This window comes from Carettochelys insculpta, chromosome 3 (assembly GCF_033958435.1).
Source record: "Carettochelys insculpta isolate YL-2023 chromosome 3, ASM3395843v1, whole genome shotgun sequence".
Classification (NCBI taxonomy): Eukaryota; Metazoa; Chordata; order Testudines; family Carettochelyidae; genus Carettochelys; species Carettochelys insculpta.
In genome coordinates this window covers 171,114,298-171,136,755 of record NC_134139.1, presented here as the reverse complement: position 1 = coordinate 171,136,755, position 22,458 = coordinate 171,114,298, and the positions used below count along the sequence as shown (strand labels likewise).

The 22,458-nt window shown below is 39.8% G+C and overlaps 2 protein-coding genes across 5 annotated transcripts in view; one reads left to right on the top strand and one right to left on the bottom strand.

Annotated features, from left to right (window-relative positions):
• Nucleotides 1–716: 716 nt before the first annotated feature.
• Nucleotides 717–19,085, bottom strand: ACP1 (acid phosphatase 1). Of its 2 annotated transcripts, none has more exons than XM_074991205.1 (6): nt 18,924–19,085; nt 11,783–11,856; nt 11,557–11,670; nt 3,444–3,505; nt 1,076–1,181; nt 717–929 (listed from the first exon to the last, which is right to left on the bottom strand). In XM_074991205.1, the coding sequence occupies exons 1-6, from the start codon at nt 18,964–18,966 to the stop codon at nt 852–854; spliced, it is 477 nt and encodes a 158-aa protein (XP_074847306.1). In that variant the 5' UTR covers nt 18,967–19,085; the 3' UTR covers nt 717–851. The 2 variants fall into 2 exon arrangements, with proteins under 2 accessions (XP_074847306.1, XP_074847307.1); XM_074991206.1 differs by lacking the exon at nt 11,557–11,670 and adding an exon at nt 11,386–11,499.
• A 120-nt stretch (nt 19,086–19,205) lies between these two features.
• SH3YL1 (SH3 and SYLF domain containing 1) overlaps nt 19,206–22,458 on the top strand; it is an 86,346-nt gene continuing 83,093 nt past the window's right edge. The window contains exon 1 of one of the 3 annotated variants that reach the window (XM_074991203.1): nt 19,206–19,396. In XM_074991203.1, coding sequence (XP_074847304.1) covers nt 19,396 — 1 coding nt within the window. In that variant the 5' untranslated portion in view covers nt 19,206–19,395. The remainder of the gene's footprint in view (nt 19,397–22,458) is intronic. The other 2 variants (XM_074991202.1, XM_074991204.1) reach the window with 2 other exon arrangements.

Below are 22,458 nucleotides of genomic sequence, written 5' to 3'. Positions count from 1 at the left end.
GGAGGTTAAAACCTGGATTGGTGATCGGTTTTTGATTATGCACAGAGGGGAGATAGTTGAAAAGTTGCAGGGAAAAAAAAATCCACTCGATTCTTACTAGACAGCAGGCAAATATTCATCTAAGGGAAAAGGGAGATTCAGATGTCCAGGAAGTGCAATGAATGGGTCAATGCTCCCATTAGTTCATGTACTGGGAAGTTATCTCCAGCTTTAGGACTGTGGAAATTCCCACAGGCCATCCAGGTTTTGTACACGCCCAACTCTAGGGACTTGGGCTGAACAGGAAGACAGCTGGAGAATCTGATGATGATGGGTTAAATATCCACAGACTTGTCTGCAACAAAGTCAGCATCATAGCCTGGTCTGAAATAAACAGTCCGGAAGGATGCAGCTATTTTTGTTGAAAAACACAGCATTCATCAGTTAACGCTCAATATATGCACATCTGTGTCAAGCCATTAAAAGCTCATGTTTTTCAAATCCCTTTTTATGAATACTCAAATGGGACATATGTACATGAATCTAAGTCTGAATTACATGCAAAAAAGCAAAACACGTTAGTTTTATGGAACTTAAGAGTTCACAGATATATTTATTCAATTTGTCCCTGAATGAAAAACTGTTACACTTGTGCCTTACTAAACAGCTGATCCTCAAATACTTTTTCCCTCTCTTGTTCTTCTAAGCCAGGCCACAGAATCGCTATAACACAAAACTGAAATTTAGCAGCTGCAATTAGGATTTATTGAAGGTTTACAATATTACATTTAAATACATCTATCAAATGAAATGCATACAACCTTTAAAAGAAGGAGCAAAATATTTATTTTCAGAAATAAAATGGTGCGGCACTAATGAAACTTCTCCAGAAATGCCTTACAGCATCTAAGACACTGCTCGTAAACAGTCTCAAAGTCTTTTTCACCTCCCTGCAAAGAGATAAGACAAAGAAAGAGTAAACATAGCTAGCTACCCAAATTTAAAGTCTTCAACTACTACTTTTAATATTGTTTTTGTTTTACAATCACAGATACATACTAATGTTTAAAAGTTCTCAAGCCAATCTGATACTCACATAGTATGGATCCTCAATAATAAGCTGTTTCTGTGGATCATAGCTCCCAAGGAGTTCAATTTTAGCTGTACAGTTTTTAACTTGATTACTTTTTCTTTTCAGATCTCTAAAGTAAAAACAAGCAATTCTGAATAATTTTCAGGACAATGGTGGTGTCTGCTCCATTTGGTATCAGAGTTATAAGTTCAATAATTACAAGAAAGTTTGCAGAGTATGACTGGAGATAAAAGAACTGCTACACTGTCAGTGTGCTGCCTTCTCTCTATGTTGTTGCTTACTTTTATTAAACGCCAAGAACTTCTACATAAAGTGAAGACTAAATGGAAAGCAAATCAAGCAATCGGGTGCTCAACAATAACATTATTTTGACTTTAGTCACTTAAGGTTTACAATGTTTTCCAGCAGTCATTTTATTCATTATTTCCAGCATTCCACTTCAGCTTTCATTACATAAAAGTCTCTGGAACAGAGTTCATGTATTTCTTAATTTCATTGATTGTCGACATGCTAGACAAAGTCTTTCCTTCCATCAGTGTTTGCAAGCTTGCACATCTGATCATTCTGCTTGCTTCTATTGATAAGGTATGTTGAGAAGCCTAAGCTGTACAACCAAAGTTCTTCAATAAAACCTGACCTAGTGTCAGCCATGATGACTAACCAGTCCCACTTTAGGGCTCTTAACACACCTCAAACAGAAGCAAGCAGAATGCTCTGATTCTGAGGCATGTGTGGAATGAAAGGCTCCCATACCTGTAAAGCTGTCCTCCTTCCTCCTACAGCCAAAACAATGCTAGTAGCTACAATGAGTCTATCTTCCCAGGCATTCTAATATCACATATTGGAGCACCACAGAGATCTTCCTCGGGGAAACTGGACTACTGGGGCCTAATGGTAATGTAGATGGCAGAGGCGGCTGGGGGCAGTTGTCTTCTTCCCATTGCTTTTGTGCTGCTTCCCTGACAGAAGTCAGATTAATCTTAAGCTCATTGAAAATCACCCCACTTCTACACTTCCGATATACTTCTCACTTGCCACAATACAGCTCTTTTCACTTTAACACTGACATCCTGATAAGCATCAAGGACACTAATAAAAATTAAGAGTTTAAATGAAACTGGAAGTAAATCATTTAAGTATCTCCTTTGGTCACTGAGGTTATGTCTACAGTACGTGATAAATTCAAATTAAGGCACTTGACTGACTTCACTATAAATACCATTAGCTCGACTTAGGGAACACTAACATCAATATCATAATATTGTTGGAACTGGTTAGGTGAAGCAGCAAGTTCAAATTTGAAGTTTGAATAAAGGCCATTGTCTTCCATGTGGAAGCACTCAGTGATAGTGATCTTGATGATAACAGGCACTGACAGATGAAGAAAGTCCCTGTATTGGGAGTAGTGTTCTCTGAACCCTGGTCCAAAGTCAGCATTAGGACTTGTTCCATCATTAAAGTCTACTTTTAATTCCCCTCCCTGCTCCCTTCCCTGTCCCCACCCTCGCTACTTTTAAAGAAAAGGATAAAAGGGAACAAGCATTCCATCTCTCCAAGTATATGGTATTATACCTTTTTATTAATCAACTACACAGCTAAATAATAATAAAACAGGAAAACAGGCACACCCTACACCAATGTTTCCTGTAAGGTGTGCATTTGGGCAGCATGTGTGGTGCACACTCACACATGCCACACTGCACATAAGATTTATTCCACAGGTGGATGGAATAAATTACAGAGAACTTTGTCCTACAGTCTGAGGCAGTTGAAGACACGCCGCCCGCCCGCCCCCCCCCCCCCCCCCCCGCCCCCCCCCCCCCCCCCCCCCCCCAACAGGGCAGTTTGCCGATATAGCCTTATGCAGCGTTGGTATAGGGCACAAAGATCCGTACAGCCCACATGTAGGCTGGTAAGGCACCACTACCAGCACACTTCTGATCAAAGGTGCTGGGATCCTGAAGTGGATTATCCACAGAGACACCACTAAGAGAAGAAATTAGAATCTGACCACAGGGTATTTAGTTGGATATTTTGACATAGGTTGACAATTTGTGATTAAATGGTTATAAAGTTTAACTTTTTGAATCTCAATATCTAATGTTATTTAGTAATTGATACCAATAATTTTCTGCAACTGTGAATATTTAAATACAAACTGAAAAAATGCTCAAAAAAATCTCAGCTATCAAAATTAATATACACATTATAATATAATCAAATTCTGCCAAATCCAACTACAAATAGTAAGAAAAAGGATGACAAAAGCTTGCACATTAGGCACTAAAGCAATCAGGCCCATTTTCTGGATTAATCACCTACAAGAAGATAGTCAAATAAGAATTTCTATTAGCATTCTGTCATACATTACCTTAGGTTGCTTTCATCCATGCAAAGTATAAAATCAAACGTAAGGAAATCATCTTTAGTAATCTAGAATTAAAAAAGATTTGCTTTAACTTTTCATGGAAAGATGTGTTCACTTGCAATACAAAAATGCAGAAACTACAATAAATAATGATAAATATGGACACACAAAAACAGAGAAAACTGGTAAGTATGTTCTGACTTCAAGAGCTGTCCTTCAGATGCTGGTAACTAATTTAGAAAAATCAATGAACACATTATGATTAAGATTAAAATACACAGCTGCACTTTTACGATACGTAACAGCAACAAAGGGTCCTGTGGCACCTTATAGACACGTTTTACGATACTGTATAGATACGATACGAAAATGTATAGATACCTTTTACGATACAGTTTCTTTTCAAAAGTTATCATCTAATATTTTTCATACCTAAATGTACATAATAGGTCAGTTATTCATCCAGAGTTATATGAATTTTAATTTCACTTACAAACATGTAAAAACTAAATCAAACCTACAATAATTTTTGCATGTTCCGTTGAAGATTAGAGACAAGGACAGAGAGGTAATATCTCTTCTTGAATAAGCTTCTGTTGGTTAGAGAAACAATCTTTCAGATTTACACAGAACTCCTTTTCACATTGTCATTATAGTAATACTGAAAAACTGGATTAACACATAGAAACATTATTAAACCATGTCCTATTTTTGTGTTTTTCATCATGTTTTGCTCTTCTAAATTATAAAAGAATTTGTATTTTTCAATAATTACCTGATGGAAGAAAAATTATTTTCCCTCTGGATAATATGTAATTAGTTTGTCTAATCACTGTCTTGGTATTTGTGCATAAAAGACGGGATTTTAGATACAGATTGAGAAGACAAAATGCAGAAGTAGTAGGTAATGTGGTACAGGTTAGACTCCCTATCCAATTCATGTATTAAAGAGCATAAAGTGGCTCAGATTCTTTGGCTTGCAAACAGTACTAGGTTAAAAACAGGCTGAAGGAGACTATCTTAATTTACATGCTTGTATATCACATTATCAAGTGCTTTTCTTCCTATGTATTCCTCTTGAAAATTAAATGGAATGAGCCAAGTTCAGATAGTGTGGACATATACTGTAGGTAAGCTGCTGGTGAAAGAGTGCATCTTTAAGATGCTGTTCACATTAAAAAAATCCTGTGAAATTAAATTGATTTAGTTATGCTTGTGCAAACCCTTTTTAGATATGCTGCATGAAATAGCGTCTAATGCAATTAAAGCAATACAGCAACCCTCGTTTTATGGACCCCGATTTAGCAAACTTTGGGAACAATGGATGTCTGCCTGTCCCCTGTTGTTCCGAAGTCCACTGGGGTCTCTAAAATCCTAAATCCCAACCTCACTCTTGCAAAAAAATCAGGCAACTTGCCAGAAGTGCCAGAGCTGCTGCTACTGCAGCTGAAGGGGTCCTCAATTCCAGCTGTCATGATCCACTGTGGCCTGGACTGCCATTGCTGTCAGACCCACCACACGCTCCTCCCACAAGGGGTGGGGCACGTTGGCAGTCAGGTATGCATTCCACCCTGGTGGGAGGAACATATGGTGGCACAAGCGGCAGTGGCGGCTCCTGGAGGCTGCAATAGATTGTTTAACTGCCACAGCAGCAGAACATCTCCAAGCCACAGTAGGGTGTCTCCAAGCTGCAGCAGCTCTGGCAGTTGCCGGAGTTTTTTTTTGTTTTTTTTTTTGCGGGGGTGGGAATAGGGCAAAAGTAAACCCTCAGATTTAAGGGACTTTCAGGTTTAACCAACACGCCCCCCCTACCCCGCCATTAGTCCATTAAATTGAGGGTTTACTGTGTGTATAACCCTGTGTATACTTTTGTTCCAGGATAAGAATGACTGTTTTCAACTTATCTTACGCACATTTCCATCTGACATACTCTGAATTAAATAAGCAATTCATATCTGTCCATGTGACTGGTTATACTAGCATAACCACGCTGGTTTAAATTCATACCCTAAATTATAGTTTAAAAGTTCCAGTTCAGTCAATGCCTACATCATTTATTTTAAATGATTGGAGAGGCATAATTGCTCTTTAAAAGAACTATGTTGCATCTTCCACAACATATCACGTTCTCCTAGGTCTGATAATTCATTACTCTATGACAATTTCAACCTGCTCTCAAAATATCCACATGCTCAGCTCCTTCCTGGGATTTGGCTTTTAGTCAAAGAAACAAAATTCATTTCAAGACTGTTCACCAGGCCTGGCTGCATATATAATTCTATCGAATACTTCTTTGCCTGCACCTTTGATTCCCGCATTTCCTATGGAGACTTTGTTAGGTGTAGCCTCAAGTCACCTGTTTCAACCAAGTCAGAACAACATACTTTGGAGAGATTGTCAAAAATCTAAATGACAGATGTTTAATTTCCACTGACTTTAGATACCCAGTGGCCATTTGTGCCTTTGAAAAGTTTATTAATTCTTTTCCAGATTGATAAATACCTACCAACATGGTGGGCTGTTTCAGGCAAACACTGCCAACTTGTCACCATCCTGTGCCGCTGACCCCCCCGCCCCCCCATTGTGTTTAGTTATCTTTCCTCTCCCTGAAAGCTATTTTAACAAAATCATCGACTTGAAATCTCTTTGCTGTAATCTTTCCAGGTGAAGCTGCAATTTTGTTCTGCATATTTCCACAAATTCATTACTGGTTGCTTTTATTTAAAAACAAAACAAAACACTGACATATCCCAAACCAACCAACTAAAACAACAAAAACTTCATTAATGAAGATTTGAAGCAGCTGGTAATAAAATGAGCAAGAAACACCAAAGCAGTCTTCACAAGAAACCCTGAAGACCTCTACACGTTTCACCATTACGATAAAAATAGCTTCACAGTTGAGTTTGAAAAACCACTGATCTAGTATAAAAATAAAAGTAAGCATGCTGCTTGCAAGTAGTAAAAAGATAAAATCTGTAACTGTAAATAGAAAAAATTGTTGGAATTGTTCTAGTATTAAAAACAGGCAAATTTGGAATAGTGTGTTATGTTCAATTCTCTATTTTTTGACTCTGAAAAAAATTCTAAAGGGAACAGAAAAGAAAGATGCCAAAAACACTACTTGATCTTGTGTCAAATGCAAGACCTTGTAGCATGAATGCCAACTAAGAAAAGGTTATGTCCTAAAGGAATACTCTATATGCTCAGAATAGTTAATAGAAATAAGTTATGTACATTTATTTGAATGTCTAAGTCATTTTAATACATGAAGTTATGTTTATTTCAATGCAATGCTCTAGAATGCAATACTTGAAATAAATTGATTAAAGAATAAGTAAGGATATATCTACAATTGGGAATAAAATAGAATTTCCTGAAGTTTAATTTGTAACATTAGATTTTATAAAGTCGAGGCTGTGTCCTGACCAGCTCAGAAAGTCAATTTAGTGTGACCTCACTAGGTTGCTTAAGTCCAACTAGGGAAGCAGTACATTCTGGGCACCTATCCCACAGTTCCTACAGCCCTGCTCCATTTTGGGATTTTGTACCAGTGTCTTGTGGGGGAAAAAAGTCACTGTAAGTAGTTCTGGATTTCTGATGTCATCATCCCAGAATGCATTTCCCCTCACTTTCCCCTTTCTGGCTGGAAAAAAATGGCACATTCACAGTTTTCATATTATCTGCCAACCACTATTACAGGCACTAACATGGATCCCGATTCCTTTTAAAGTTGATGCTGTCTTTTGTGCTCAGTTCCCACACCGTGACATAGTGTAGTCTGAACATAGTGCCCATGCAGTATGGGCTCACTGCTTCCCGGGGCAATGACAGATGTGAAGATCTGGGGAGAAGAACCGGGGAGTTTCCGGTGCCACTGGAAGAACTGTACAATGTGGAGCGCAGGTTCTGAAGCCATGAAACCAGCACACACTGGTGGGAATCACATTGGTTTGCAGTCATGGAATGATCAACAGTGCCTGCGAAACTTCCACATGCGTAAGGCCACTTTGAAGGAACTTTGTGAACTGCTGTCTCTCACCCTGAAGTGCAGCAACACCAGAATGAGAACTGCTTTGACAGTTGAGAAGTGCGTGACAATTGCTCTGTGGAACTTTGCAAAGCCAGATAGCTACCAGTCAGCAGGAAATCAATGTGGAGTGCGCAAATCTACGGTGGGGGCTGTCGTCACCCAGGTAGCTAAGGCGATCAACAAGATTCTCCTGTGGAATACAGTGACTCTGAGGAATGTGAAGGAGATGGTGGACGGATTTGTTGCCATGGGGTTCATCAACTGCAGTAAGGCCAGACATGGAATGCACACTCCCATCCTGGCACTGCACCACCAGGCCTCAGAGTACATTAACTGCAAGGGGTACTTCTCTATGGTGTTGTAGGTGCTGGTGGATAACAAAGGTCGATTCACTGATATCAATATGGGGTGGTCGGGAAAGGTGTATGACACTCAAATCTTTAGGAATTCTGATCTGTTTACAAGGCTCCATAGTCGATTTTTCTTCCCAGACCAGAAAATTAACATTGAGGATGTTGAACTGCCCATAGTGATTCTGGGCGACACTGCTTACCTCTTGTACCCTCGGGCTCATGAAGCTCTACATAGGGTTCATGGACTCCAGTAAGCTCTTTAACTATATGCTAAGCAGGAGCAGAATGGTGGCAGAATGTGTCTTTGGCCATTTAAAAGCCAGGTTCAGGTGCCTTCTGACACGTTTAGACCTCAATGAAGAAAAGGCTACTCTTCTCATTGGGGCCTGCTGTATTCTCCATACCATTTGCTAGGCGAGGGGGGAAGTTTCGTGCCTGCGTTAGAGGCTGAGCCAGAGATCCTGGCAAGAAATGATCAGCACCTGACCCCAAGAGCAAATAGGAAAGCCCAGAAAGATGCACTGAAAAAAATCAGTGATGCCTTGAAAACCAAGTTTGTGAATTAGCATGAAGGGCCTTAACTGGCACTCCCCCTACACACACCCATGCTGTTTCCTTGCCCTTTGTGTTATGCCCCCTTCCAATCTTGAAACAAACATCACCACCCACCCATCCTGAAAGCATGTTAACCAATAAACAAAACTATTTTTTTTAAAAAGGTGTTTTTTATTTAGGGGGCACTAATGGAAGAGTGGAGGTACAGAGGGAAAAAAAAGGATAATCAGGTGATGGATATTCATGAAAGGTTAGCTTTCTGGTGGGTGATGATTTTGTGGGGCTATGAAGCAGGGCTCTCCATGATCTTCCCCCACCTCGTTCTAAGTCTCCAAACGAGAGGAAGGTGTTGAATATGTAGAGGGAAGAAGTATGGGAGGTGTGTGTTGACTGGACAGGGAAAGCACAGCCAAGAGCAGGGGAGTAGAAGGATTCGGCTGAGAGAGGTCTAAAGTGATGGCACCTGCAGTGCCCCATCGAGGGGAGAACAATTAATGGGGTAAGGATGGCAGGTATCAGTGGTGCCTGTAGTGGCCTGGGATTGCTGTGCCTCTAAAAGGGAAGGTAATGTGTAGCAATGGGGGGCATGTAATGGTGAATGTGCTAGAGGGGGAGCGTCTGATTCGCTGACTTATTTTCTCAAGAACAGATTCAATTAAGGCCGAGGTCCTTGACTGAGATTTCTCAATCAGCAATTCAATCAATTCCGTCAGCTAGCTCATAAAGAATGAATCATACGTTTATGCTTGACAGTCCATCATGTTTTTATTCCTGTCACAGAGCTCTGATTTTCCTTTGTGACTATACCAAAATAATTTTCCAACATTTCATTCCGGGTTTTCTACTTCCAAATTTGTGGCAACCTCCTATTGGCTGGACCCTCCCTCTTTGCTTCTCACCAAGGTCACGGGGAGGAGAGTTATCTGTGGCTAGAGCATTGGCCTTGTAAACCCAGGGCTGTGAGCTCAATTCTTTCAAGGTTCTGGAGTGTTTGCTGCTTAAAGTAGAGCCTTTATTTTAAAGCAGCCGTATCAGGAGACGCATGAATTTTGCTCTCCACTGTTAAGTCATAGGCAAAAAAATCATTAGTGATTCAGAAAACTTCCCATGCATTCTAGATTGTCAAATGAAACATAAGTCTCATCACAATAAGAAAAAGGGATAAGGAAAGATTGCTTGTTCTGTCAAATTTGCAAAAATGCTCTGTGGGGCCATGCTTCTAGACCTCTTACTGGTGGCTTGGTGCCGTAAGATGTCTTACCACAGAAACAGGAAGAAGTCAGGTCTCCCCATAAATCTCATCAGAAAAATCCAAAAGTGCCTAAGACCTTCAGTTTTTTGTCCAAACAGGATCTGTTCTATATCCACAGACATATTAACAAGCTGTTCTAAGGGAAAGGGGAATAGATCTCCCCCTCAATTCCAACATACTATTATCAGTAGGAAAACACATACCAAAAATGTCCTCTCCAGGATCCAGCTTTGCTTCTGAAGACACCTCCTGAGTTAAGGGGACGGGCTCCAGCTCCAATCTTTCAAAATCTAGTTCAGTGCTGGAATGAAACCCGCTGTCTTCCACCCCTTCCACATAACAACATGCTTCATCATCATTCCGGGGAATGCTCTTCACAGAGGAGTTGAGTTGTCTTCTGGGGGCAGAGGTTACATCTGTGCCCAGAAGAGCGTGAAGCTTATTGTAGTATTGGCATTTTTGGGGAGATGCCCCAGATAGAGCAGTAGCTTGTTCTGCATTTCTGGTTACTCTGCCTCAGTTCCTTGATATTTACGTGGCACTGCTGAGTGTCCCTGGTGTACCCTTCCTGAATCGTGCCTTGTGATATTTTAGAATATCAGCATTTCTTTTGCTGGCTTTGAGCTGAATGAAAATAGCATCTTCCCCCACACCAAGATAAGGTCTAAGATCTCCTGATGGTTCCATACTGGAACCCTTTTGCGATCCTGAGAACTCATGACTACAGGGTGTGCTCCAGAGATGTGACTCACCCATCTGCTCGCCACGTTAGCCAGATAGGAAAGGAAATCAAATTCCTAGGCTGATGACTGCTGCTTCTGGTCACCTACTACAAGCTCACCTGCAGAGCAGCGGAGGTGGAGTGATGGCCGGAAAACACACCTCAAGGGGCACTATGCGACAAATTAAAGGCTGCTAAAATCAATTTTACTAATGCTGCCATTTCCACTTGTATAGTTTGACTTTGCAAATTCAACTTCTTGAGTTACTTTGGGGGAAGTCGGCATTACAAAAGTTGACCTTAAAGCCCCTTAAAATCAATCTGTTGAGTGCTGGGGTGTAGATGGATAGTTTATTTAAAAAAAAAGAAAACTTAGATCTTTAAATTCGACTCAATCTCTTAGTGCAGGCCAGGCCTAAGGTGAGAATTTCCAAAACTTCAGACAACGTTTCCATTTGGTTGAATGGTGCTGCTCTAATTCGTAAACAGAGATCCCCAGTATATGTTTAAGAAGATTATCTACTTGTAAGTCTTCTTTGAAGATACTGTGGCATTCTTTTCACTCTTGGGTCTGAGCTCCCTCAAAGAATTTTGACAGCAAGGGTTGCAGCATCAGACCAGAGTGCAACCCTGGGCCTCTATTAGACCTGCACTGTACAAATAATGCCCTTCCAATGTAGCTATCAGCTCCAACATGTGCATAGGATGTGCCACGAAGTCAAGAGAAAACACTGCAAAATTATTCAAAATAGAAGAAATATACCTCAGAGAAAGAATACTGAACACTGAAAAGTTCCAGAAAGCTGCTCAACTATTGGCTTCACTCTGCTCCCCTTGAGTTCAACTGAAGGAGTAAAGCCAAAGCCAAGGACATTTGAAAAATCTGATTTACTCTTTAACAGTCAATCGCTCCTAATATTCAATTTGACAAATCCCATATACTCATTAAATGGCCGTTGTGATTGGCATGAGTAATTACAGCCAAACATACTTATTAATTCTCTCAAGAAATAAAATATACTCTTCTCTACCTGGCGTGCTTTATGGGCTGTTTCAATGCCATGATTTCTTAGACAGCTTAAAGCCCTTGCATCTGGGGAGCGCCCCACGTTCCAGTCAGAAACAGCACCACTGTCTGTCATCCACTGCAACAAAAAAAATCATATACAAAAACACATTTAAAGGAAATAAGAATACACTACCTGTTTGGCAATATGATTCATGGTAATGCCATGCTTCCTCATACAAGCCTGTCCCCGATAGTCAGGTGGGTTTCCTATTTCATAAGTAGATGTTGCTGCACTGTCTATCCTCCACTACAGAAAAATAAATTCAAATGTTTATGTCTTTCTTCCCAGAGCTTATACAACACTGACTGGCTAGAAAAAAAGAAGTATGTCATGACAACCACAAGAATAAAAGACTGACCTTATTGTCAATGTTTTCATCGGTTACAAGTTTTCTGAAAACTGCTTCAGCTATGGGTGATCGGCAAATGTTCCCTATCAAAACAAAAGATGGAACTAAAGTTTTTCTATTGTAAAAGAAAATATTAGTTATAAAGCACTGGGCAACATAAGTCAGCAAGGACAGGATTTTAGTACACATGGTGCTTTGACAGTTTACCATATTCCCTAGGTGAGTCCACTGGTGTGGAGTCAAGGCAACACCTCTGAAGCAGTCTCTGTTTATTCCAATCTCACTAAGGGGAGTGAGGTGACTGATGTATGGAGTTTGCCACACCAGACGGCTTGCACCCTTCTCACTTGATTCCAAATCTTGTCCTACTCCTGTGTGGCATAATCATATTGCTACCCCTACCCCTACAGAGAGGCTTTAAATGAAATAAGCAGAATTTTAGCCTTTATCTCAAATGGATGTTAACACTAACATTTTTTCCTGTCTCTGACTGTTTTACTCATAACTGTCTGAAACTTCTGGAAGATTTCAGATAACCCATCTCCATAAATGTCCTGTACAATGACAAACAGGATACATTTCTGACTATGATTTACAGGATGATTGGCAAAAGTTTACTTGAGTTATTTATCTTTATGGCCAACATGATTGCTGAAAGCCACATTTTCCACTACAAGTTGCCTTTTTACCTCTAAAAACTATTAAACACTGTAAAATGCTGAAAATATTAGGGACACAATTACATCCTTGCCCAAATTAAAGTTCAATACCAAAGCAAGACATTACTAACACTATTGCTTAGGATCCTCTTTTTAACAATATCCCTGTAGATAAAACTTTCATACCAGTCTGCTTTTTCATATTTACCCTTTCCTTACTTCAGATGTTTTAGGTAACTGAAAGCACAATTAATTCAGTTACTGAATATGCCACTTGTTTTCACGCTAACTAAAACGTATTATATCCTTTCATGGTAGTAAAACATTACACATTTTGTCTTTTACAGATCTTTGATTCTTTCACAAATAGAGAGAGGTGGTAACAAACATTTGATGGTGTTATGTTTGAGGTAGTACAGTAAGATGAGATCAGTTTAAGAATTTTCATTAATGTTTTATTAACATCTTTTGAAGGATCGTTCAACAAAAGAAGGTAAGGCTATAGGAATTAATAGATTTATTTTTTTAAAAACATCTGTGGACAGCATTTAATTCATTAAAAAAGAAGGAAACAGAATAGGTAAGACTTAAGACTGTCATGGTCATGTCCAGAAATGCAGAATTAATACTCTTATGCAACTTAGTTCTAACTTTTTGTGAAAACAGCCATATTAAAATAAGCAGGATCTTCATGTTTTATGATCACACAGTACTCAAAATACAACAGAGTATCTGCAATTAGAGAAAAGATGTGGTTTTTGGTAAATAGTATATCATACATACTACAAAACAGTATGGCAAAGCACACCACATTAGTAAATCTACTTGGAAAACCATCATATAAAAAGTGGTGACAAAATAGACAAAACTGGTTCCATTTATTCTCTTTAGCAACAGACTTGATACCAGAGACGTGGAAAGCGTGAACTTCTCCATACTGTACCAGCAATATGCCCCAGTCTTTTGGCTATTAAGTGGGTCAAGAGAAAACTTGATGCAAATTGGCATCCTTGCTGACAGATTTTAGACATCATGCATAGAACATATATGAAAAATGGATTATTTTCTTAGAAGTGTTCCCTCCACTAAGTAATACGAGCATGGTTCAGTGATGAAACTTCCTTTATTAAAATCAGCAGAATACTTCCTACCCAGGCAGGAGGGAGAGAGGAGGCAGAGAACACTTCTGAATATGTTTTATTGCACAAAAGCCCCACATTCTATTTCCATACAAGTAAAGGACGACATAGTTAATAGAAAGAGTAGGGGGAATACAACCATGCATAACATATGACCTAATTTTATAACAAATAAGCTAAACTGGCATTTCACCGGGAAATAAAGTCATCCCTCTTGCAACAAGAGTATGGATTCTTTTTTTAAAATGATTACAACTAATAAGGACCTCTCAGATGAAGGAACACTTTGTCCTTCATCCACTCTCGCCTTCCAGAAATCTGCAGTGGTAATATACATGTACAGCAATACTATAAAAATGAATTTACACCAATGCAACTTAATCTGATACTACCAGAGTAAACTGTACAAGTGTAACTCACACTTCAGATTGGTGCAGTGCAAATACAGTAAGGATTTGCACTTGTGTAGTTACACAAGTGTAAATTTCTCTAATATAAACAGGCACTAAGACAGGGCATTGTTCACATATTTATCAACAGAGACTATCATTTAATGTACATATGGAGATTTACCTATCTCACAGAACTGGAATGGACCTTGAGACATCATCAAGTCCAGTCCCTTACACTCACAGCAGGACCTATCACCATCCCTGACACAATTTTTTTTTTAAATCTATTTGCCCCAGATCCGTAAATGGCCCACTCAAGGATTGGTCTCAGAACTCTGGGTTTAGCAGGCCAAAGCTTAAACCACCGAGCTATCCCTCCCCCAGAATGTATCACCACCTATACTTCTGGCATTATATTAGGGCTTCGTCTTCAAATGCATACCCAGACTAACCTCTTTACTATGTGAGCTTCTGAGGTGATACCTCAATAATTTTAATAAAAGTTTCAACAATATTTTTCACATATAGTTCTCTCGTAAAGTATTTTTTTCCTCACTCATTGTTTCATAGCTAGGGCATCTCCACTTAATTACATCTACCTGAAGCGTAAAACAAGCATGATTCCTAATGAAGCCTTGTCAAGTGAAATGACCAGCTAAGTTTACATCTGTGAGCTACGGCCCACGACTGATGTTTTTTCAATCATTATGTCAAATTTACAGTTTGTATCATCTGCTAAATGACTCGATTAGGGGATAGAGCAGAGGACTAAAAGTTGGGAACATAACACAAGAGCTCCAACTTCTTGCATGCCCTTGGATTATGGATGCAAGATATTGGTTAACTGGTTAACCATTTAATGGTGGGAGCACCTGCAGAGGCTGCTGCTGCCATCTTCCACATCCAGTGGCATGCTGGGGACTGGGGCTGCCCAGCCAGACTGGAGGGCCCCAACCCAGCCCTGTGCCGGGGGCATTCCAGAATGGCTGGAGCAGATGTGGTTCACCCAAGCCCTGCTGCCTGCATTGGGTGGTGGGAAGCTATTCCAGCCTCTGCTGGTTAACATATAACATTCCTACCTTAGATAAAAGTCAAGTAAGACACACACAAAAGTTAACAACCTGCATTTAAAGCATAATTATCTTCCAAGTAGTGGTATTAGGTAAATTAATGGGTGGGCACCCAATAAAAAGTAAGTTAAAAAAAATCCTCCCTTAAATTAAACTGCAACTTGTTCACCTCTTCTCAGTCCAATTCCTTTTTTTGTATTTGGGTAACTTACATTGTTATATGCTTTATTTATTGTTCAGTGTGAGAACATAATCAGAACTTATAATTATGCAACTATTGATTAGATTATATGTTGCTGCATAATGAGTATTCACTCCTTATTTCAAACAGAAAGTAAATATTAAATGAATATTTATTAGTTTTTCAAAATAAATGCAGAGGTAAACAACCTGAATCTTTTTGCTTTCTGAAATCAAATCTCACGTGCATAAGGAATATCTTCATAAATAACAGGCTGTCTCTCCCTTCAAGCTAGGAATATAATATCCCATTTAATTAACTAATTAAACAGGGGGAGGTGGGGATTGCAGGGGAGGGCAGAAGACAGCTGAAGACTCCTGGGCCCACTGTGAACAAGGGCTGCTCTGGCCAGGCTAGAGTGCTCCTGACTTCACTGCAGATGAAGATGGCCTGCAGTGGGGAGCTCCAGCCTCCAGAGGTTAACCGTAACCTGTAAACCTAATCCTTATGGACGTGGTTTACTGGTTAACTGTTAACATCCCTATGTCAAATACTTGAATACTGGAAGTTTCAGATATTTCCAGTGTATTCACAACAACTTACTCATGTTTTTGAATTGATTGGCTCTAAGTTTTTATTATTTTAAATAAAAAATATTACATACATTTAAAAATTTAACAGTGTATCAAGATCACTTTTTAGAGGATAGGGGAAATTTTAGATAACTACAGAAACACAGCAAAACCAAGCTCTGGCGGAAGGAAAGCACAATGCAGTCTTAAAGGTATAGGAATGCAATTTTGACAGCTCAGCCTTTATTTAATTTATTTATCCAGCCCTTGTTGTCATATGTCCAATTTTTTGAATAATATGACAGACAATTCCAAAGGGGAACTGACAATAGTCATTACAGTGATTTTACCACAATCATTTGTACTTTCTAACTTTGTTTCATTCTTCTCTGAAAATAGTGAATATAGTTTATTCTCTCCATTCCCACATTTCTCTAGTAAGGTGCTGTCAACCAAGTCTCAAACATTGGTCAATACAGTGGCTACTACTTTAGTGAATTAGCCATGCTATTCTGAAAATATACCTATTGTTTAAGCCAACTAGCCACATAGCCACATGTGACTAGTGGCTAGCATGTTGGATGCCACAGCTCTAGTATTAACAATGGGCTAGATACACAGAGTAAACCATGCCCACACCTCAGAGAGATCAGTCTACATGTGCTTCATTAGTGATTATCATCTGTTTTATTTACTGCAGACAGAAGACATGCTTTAAACTGTAATTTACTATGCAACAAATTTCTCATTACGAAGGCATAGCAAATATCATTTCATAACATAGATCTAATTCAAAAAATGAAGACTCTTCTCAAAAAGCATGTTCCAGCGCGCTTGGGAGACTGTAAGGACTAGGAAGCCATACCCATACACACATACAAACATAGGAAAGAATCTTCAGAAATCATCTAATTCAGCCCCTTGTACCAAGGAAGAAAATTAAACCTAGCAACAAGCAATCCAGTTGCACATTATAAACTAAGCAATTTATTAGGTCATGAGATTTTGTAGATAAAACCCACACCTTCAGATGAAAAAAAAAGCATGGCTATTCCTCAAACTATTTACCAGTTAAACTTAGGTGTCTGTCCATTCTGTTCTTCTAAAAAAAACACACACAACCCTCCAATAATGGCGATGCCACAACCTTCCTGGGAAATCTATTATAGATTTTAACTATCCTTATATTAGACAGCTTTTCCTAATATCTAACCCAGTGGTACTCAACAAGGGGTACGTGTACCCCTGGGGTTATGCAGAGCTCTTCCACAGGGTACATTAACTCAGTGTTTCTCAATCTTTTTAGGAATACAAAAATTGGACTTTATGTTCATCTAGTTCTTCCCCTCCCCCTCACTTTTTGCACAGTCATAAGTACGATGGCAAGTTCATTGACTATAGGCAATTTCTTCCAACCAAACAGTTACGATTACGTTGTTTAAACAAAAGTGCTGAAATGGTACAAATAATTGTTTGCTGAAAATTGTAGGTATGGTGGGTACTTATATTTTTTTAAAAAAGGGTACTTTATAAAAAAAAAAAAAAGGTTGAGAAGCATTGATCTAACCTACATCTCACTTGCTGCAGATTAACACCATTAGTTCTGCCTTTAGCAGACATGGAAGGAAAAAAATATCAACATAGTCCAGTTTGTAGACTGAGTATATTTGAATATATCTTGGCTTACTCCTCAGTCTTCATTCACAATACCAAGTTTTTTGTTTTTTGTTTTTTTTTTAAAACCAGGTGCCCAGGTTTTTTTAACCTTTCATCAGAGATCAGATTTTCTAAATGTTTTATAATTTTTGTTGTTTTCTGGAATCTCTCATTTTTAGCTTCGTCTTTCCTCAAATGTGGAGCCCAGAACTGAACACAGTACTCCAGTTGAGCTTCACCAGTGCAGAGGGTAGGGGAACAGTTACCTCCTGTGTCTCAAGCATGACACACCTGTTAATACACCTCAAAAATACATTAGGCATTTTTACAATCATATTACATTGTGAACTCGTATTCGATGTGCAGTCCAATGCAACTCTCAGATCCTTTCCCAGTAGTAATATCACTTAGCCAGTTATTCCCCATTTTGTAATATCACAATTATTTTTTCCCTTAAGAGAAATACTTCACACTTCACTGATGTTCATCTTGTGGATGTCAGAAAATTCTCTAATTTGTCTGCAACTCTTCCAAGCCTCACAAACAACAAGAAGTCCAGTGGCACCTTATAGATTAACAGATACTTTGGAGCATAAGCTTTCATGGGCAAAGACCCGCTTTGTCAGATGCATGAGTGAGCGGGTTTCAGAGGAGTATTTAAAGAGAGAGTCTCAGTAAAAGGGAAGGGCCAGAGCTGACAAGGTCTGTTCAGTCAGGGTGGATGTGGGCCATTATTGGTGGAGTTGTGAACATCAAGAGAGGAGAAATCAAGTCAGTTTTCTGAGTCTACTTTTACTTTTACAGTTTACTTTTACCGAGAGTCCGTCTTTAAATACTCCACTGAACCCTGCCCGCCCCCCAACCCCACTCATGCATCTGACAAAGCAGGTCTTTGCCCATGAAAGCTTATACTCCAAAACATCTGTTAGTCCATAAGGTACCACAGAACTTCTTGCTGTTTTTGAAGAGACAGACTAAGTCGGCTACCTCTCTCAGACTTGTCTTCCAAGCCTCATGTCAGATGCAAATTTTATTCAACAACTCATCAATGAAAACACTGAATAACCCCACCACCAGAACCTTCTCCACAAGGTCTGGCAAGCAGGCACTAATCATGAACACACAGACACACTGCACCAAGCGCTCTGGGAAGAGATAACCTCTTGGTGGGCGGGTATTGAGAAGTGTTTATTACAGTGACACGAGCTGCTCCCTACACATGTACTCCCTCCGCCACCCCCCAGGAGACCCCTTCTCTGATTCACTCACGTTCTCCTTCCTGGTGAGGGGGAACCGATTCACGGGAGGAAAGGAGGATGAACACTACTGCGAGCCCCTCCCTAGGGGAAAGAGCAGGAAATGGACTCCGCTCCATCCCCTCCCCAGCAGTGACCTGCGAATTCCCTCCCCTGTCCCGCGGGAAGGCGAAACAGCCCCTTTCTCCGTCCCCGGCCCCACATGCGCGGCCGTCCCGCACTCACCCAAGCACACAAAGAGCACAGACTTTAGCTCCCCAGCCGCCATCTTCCTTCCCCGGCAAAACCAAAGAAGGGTCCTGCCTTCTGGCTTCTTCCCTGCGCCGGACTGTCGTGCAAACGTCTCCGCGCTTGGCGGCGCCGCTCGTTAAAGGCGACGATTGTGTGTGCCTGATGGGAACTGGGGGTGGGGAATAAAGGTAAAATACACTGACGGAGTCTGGCAGAGGCAGTGGGGCCTGATCAATAAACCCTTCATGGCGTTGGCGGGGTGCGATGTGGTAAGAAATCAGGCACTTGAGTAGACACCTCCGCCCTCCTCGTTGCACCTGCCACAGGTGATTCGCTCTCGGGGTCCTTCCCTCACCTTGCAGTAGGCACTCAGTGATGAGAAGTAGCGTTTGGGCCTGGCAGCGCCTCTGGCCTCTCCCCTGCACTGTACAGCTGCAGCCAGGAGTCCTTGGAGGGTGTTCCAGGAAGTGAGTATGGAGCCTGCTGTGCTCTCAGACCCTGGGAAGGGGGTAGTGGGCCGCCCCTTTCTGGGAATGGAAACTGGTCCTTTGGGATCTTGGGTCCTACTTTCCCTACTTCCACGGGGTAGCTGGAGGGTGAGGGTAAGTCTACACCTCACAATTAGCCAGACTTAAATTATGTCACCCCATGGCCACACTAACTCTTTCTGTCAGTGGTGTGCATGGATCTAACTGCCAGCGTGAGACATGCTGGTGTACTCGAAAATCTAGTCCTCTGCTTGGGATTGACAGCTGTGGTTACTACCCTAGAAATGCACACGCACTAAAAAGAAACCCCCTCCATCTATAGGACAAGCTTGCAGCAACCCCAACCCAATCATCTCCTTCAACAAATGCTTATAGTATCGAGAGAGACTCTATTAATATCATATTTTTAATGCTGAGGAAGTGGGAATATTGCAGCATTTTTAGCTGGACTGAATTAACAGATATCCCTGTGTATTGCAATAATAATGCAAAGCATGTTTTAAACCTATATAAAAACATGCACACAAATTAAAATTTTTTGCAAGTAGTAAATCCATAAAAAAGAAAAGTCCAATTAAGCTGATGAAATACCAGTCTGGTGGTGACACTGGCAGCCACATCCCTACTGCTCTAAGTGTCAGCTCAGTGCAGTGGGGCTCCAGGCTGTTAGATGCCAGTCTGATGTGACCAACCTAGCATCTGTACTGATGATATGTTGGTCTAACTACATTGACAAAGTGCTTCACCTCTCACAGAGGCAGAGTTAATTGTAGTAGGTGATTTACACTAGCAGGAGCAATATTGTAGTGCAGAAGCTTGCAGACTTAGGTGGAGGTATGTTAGTTTACATCAATATAACTATATAGTGCAGACTAGGCTTAAGTTAGCTTTTCCTCTTATATAAGTAATTTCTGGGACTCAATACATTTTAGCATGAGTGTGCCATAAAAGCTCAGGGACCTCCTGGAAATTGGATCTGTCTAATTTTTGGTCCTCACCTTGCTAATTAGTTTAAATACAAACCAAATATATCGCTAGTGCTTCATCAAAAACAAACAAACAAACAAGTATGATGTTATTGCACCTCAATGCAACCCTGCTACAAAAGCCTCAGTCTAGTACTGGGCTTCTAGGAGATCATGTTGGTTTTCAGGTCCTCAGTTTTCATTGGAATATGGAACATAGTTCCTACCGATTGAACCATTCTCATCCCACAACATCCAGAATCAGGCATGATTTTAATTAGCTAGATGACCACTGCCTTCTGGTGGCCAAGTTTCCTGTGGTCCCATAAAATTTGTTTGAAGCCACCATTCCTGGCCCTCCATGTTCTGTGCTGTTATTTAGTTGTAATTTAACCCAGATGTCTTCTAAGAGCCCAGTAAGCAGCAGAAGTGTTGGTAATGCTGTTTGACAATATTGACCTCCCGTGGTCTTGCAACTTCTCTTGCCCAGCACCAGTCAGGTCCTCAGGTTGCCAGACTAGAGAGGTTCAACCTGTACTATTGCATCTTGAAAATCTTGCCCCAAAATTTTTATCTGACATTTTGATTCTTCCAGATAAACACATTATTGGTATGGGGAATAAGTGTTACTTTTACTGTTTAACAAAATAAATCAGGGCATCAGCCTTTCCTGATAAAAGAAACTTGCAAAAACTCTAATTTGGGACCTGTATTGTGCTGCACCTCCTCATCCAAGTTTTGTCATGGTGGATAAATGTTGATTTGTTTTTACTGTTCTTTTTTAAAAATAAACATATTTAAAATGAGGAAAATAGCAACCTATGTTAAGAACTAGATTCACTATCATCTATCAAAGTCATTTAAACTACATTTTTAAAAAGTTTGCTTCCCGATAAAATTTGAAGGTTACTGAAATAGTAGAAATACTTGGACAGGCAGTTGGAACCATGTGTGGGTGAACAGCTAAGCCACTCTTGATGGTACTTGTCTCTTCTGCAGGTACAGAGAAAATATTTTCTTTTCACTTTATTAAGCTAGTTCATTTTAATTATTAATACATTTAAAGTTGAACATAAAATAGGACTTGAAATAGAGGCTTTTTTTTTCCTTTTCCAGTCTGTGAATACAAATGAGGTATGAGAGGATGAGATCTGATAGATTTCGAATCTTGAAGGGCATGCTGATCAGAAACAGCCTTCATTGTGCCAAGGACTTTTGTGACATATTTACATGTTAGACTCCTTGGTCTGTTCAGGAGGCAATGTACAGGAGGTCAGAATATCCCTGCTGACCTTCAAGTTAAAATGTATGAGAAACTATCCATTACATTTATTAACTACAGACAGTACTTTATTTAATGCATTAATTAGTTTGAATAAATTTAGGGTTGTCTCCCTCATGTAAATTGTACAATGCTGGTTTTGCACATTTTAATGGAATTTCAAATGCAGCTTGATGCAAATCATGGGTGAAAATGAAATCAGCACACAGAAAATGGTGAATTATGTGTTTATTTAACATGTTAAGATTAGGGCTGTCAATCTAAATTAACTCATGCCACTAACTAAAAAAAGTTGCAATTAAAAATTAAATAGAATACCAACTGAAATTTTATTGAATGGTTTTTTACTTTTTCAAATATATTGATTTCTATTACAACACAGTAACCAAGTGTAGAATGTTCACTTTATTTTTGATTACAAATGTTTGCACTGTAAAAAATGATAGTATTTCATTTCACCTCATACATGCACTGAAGTGCAAACTCTTAATTGTGAAAGTGAAATTTACAAGTGCAGAGGTTTTTCTTGTTACATGACTGCACTCAGAAACAAAACTGCGTAAAGTTTTAGAGGCTATAAGTCAACTCGGTCCCACCTTATGTTCAGTGTGCTGTTAAGACTAACAAGTTTTGTTTACATTTATGGGATATAATGATCCCTACTTCTTATTTACAAAGTCACCTGATACTGAGAGAAAGTGTTTGTTTGCTTGGCACTTTTGTAGTGGGTGTTGCAAGGTACAGGTAAACCCTGGTTATTTGACTCCTGGTTAACCAACACTGTTTTATCCAAC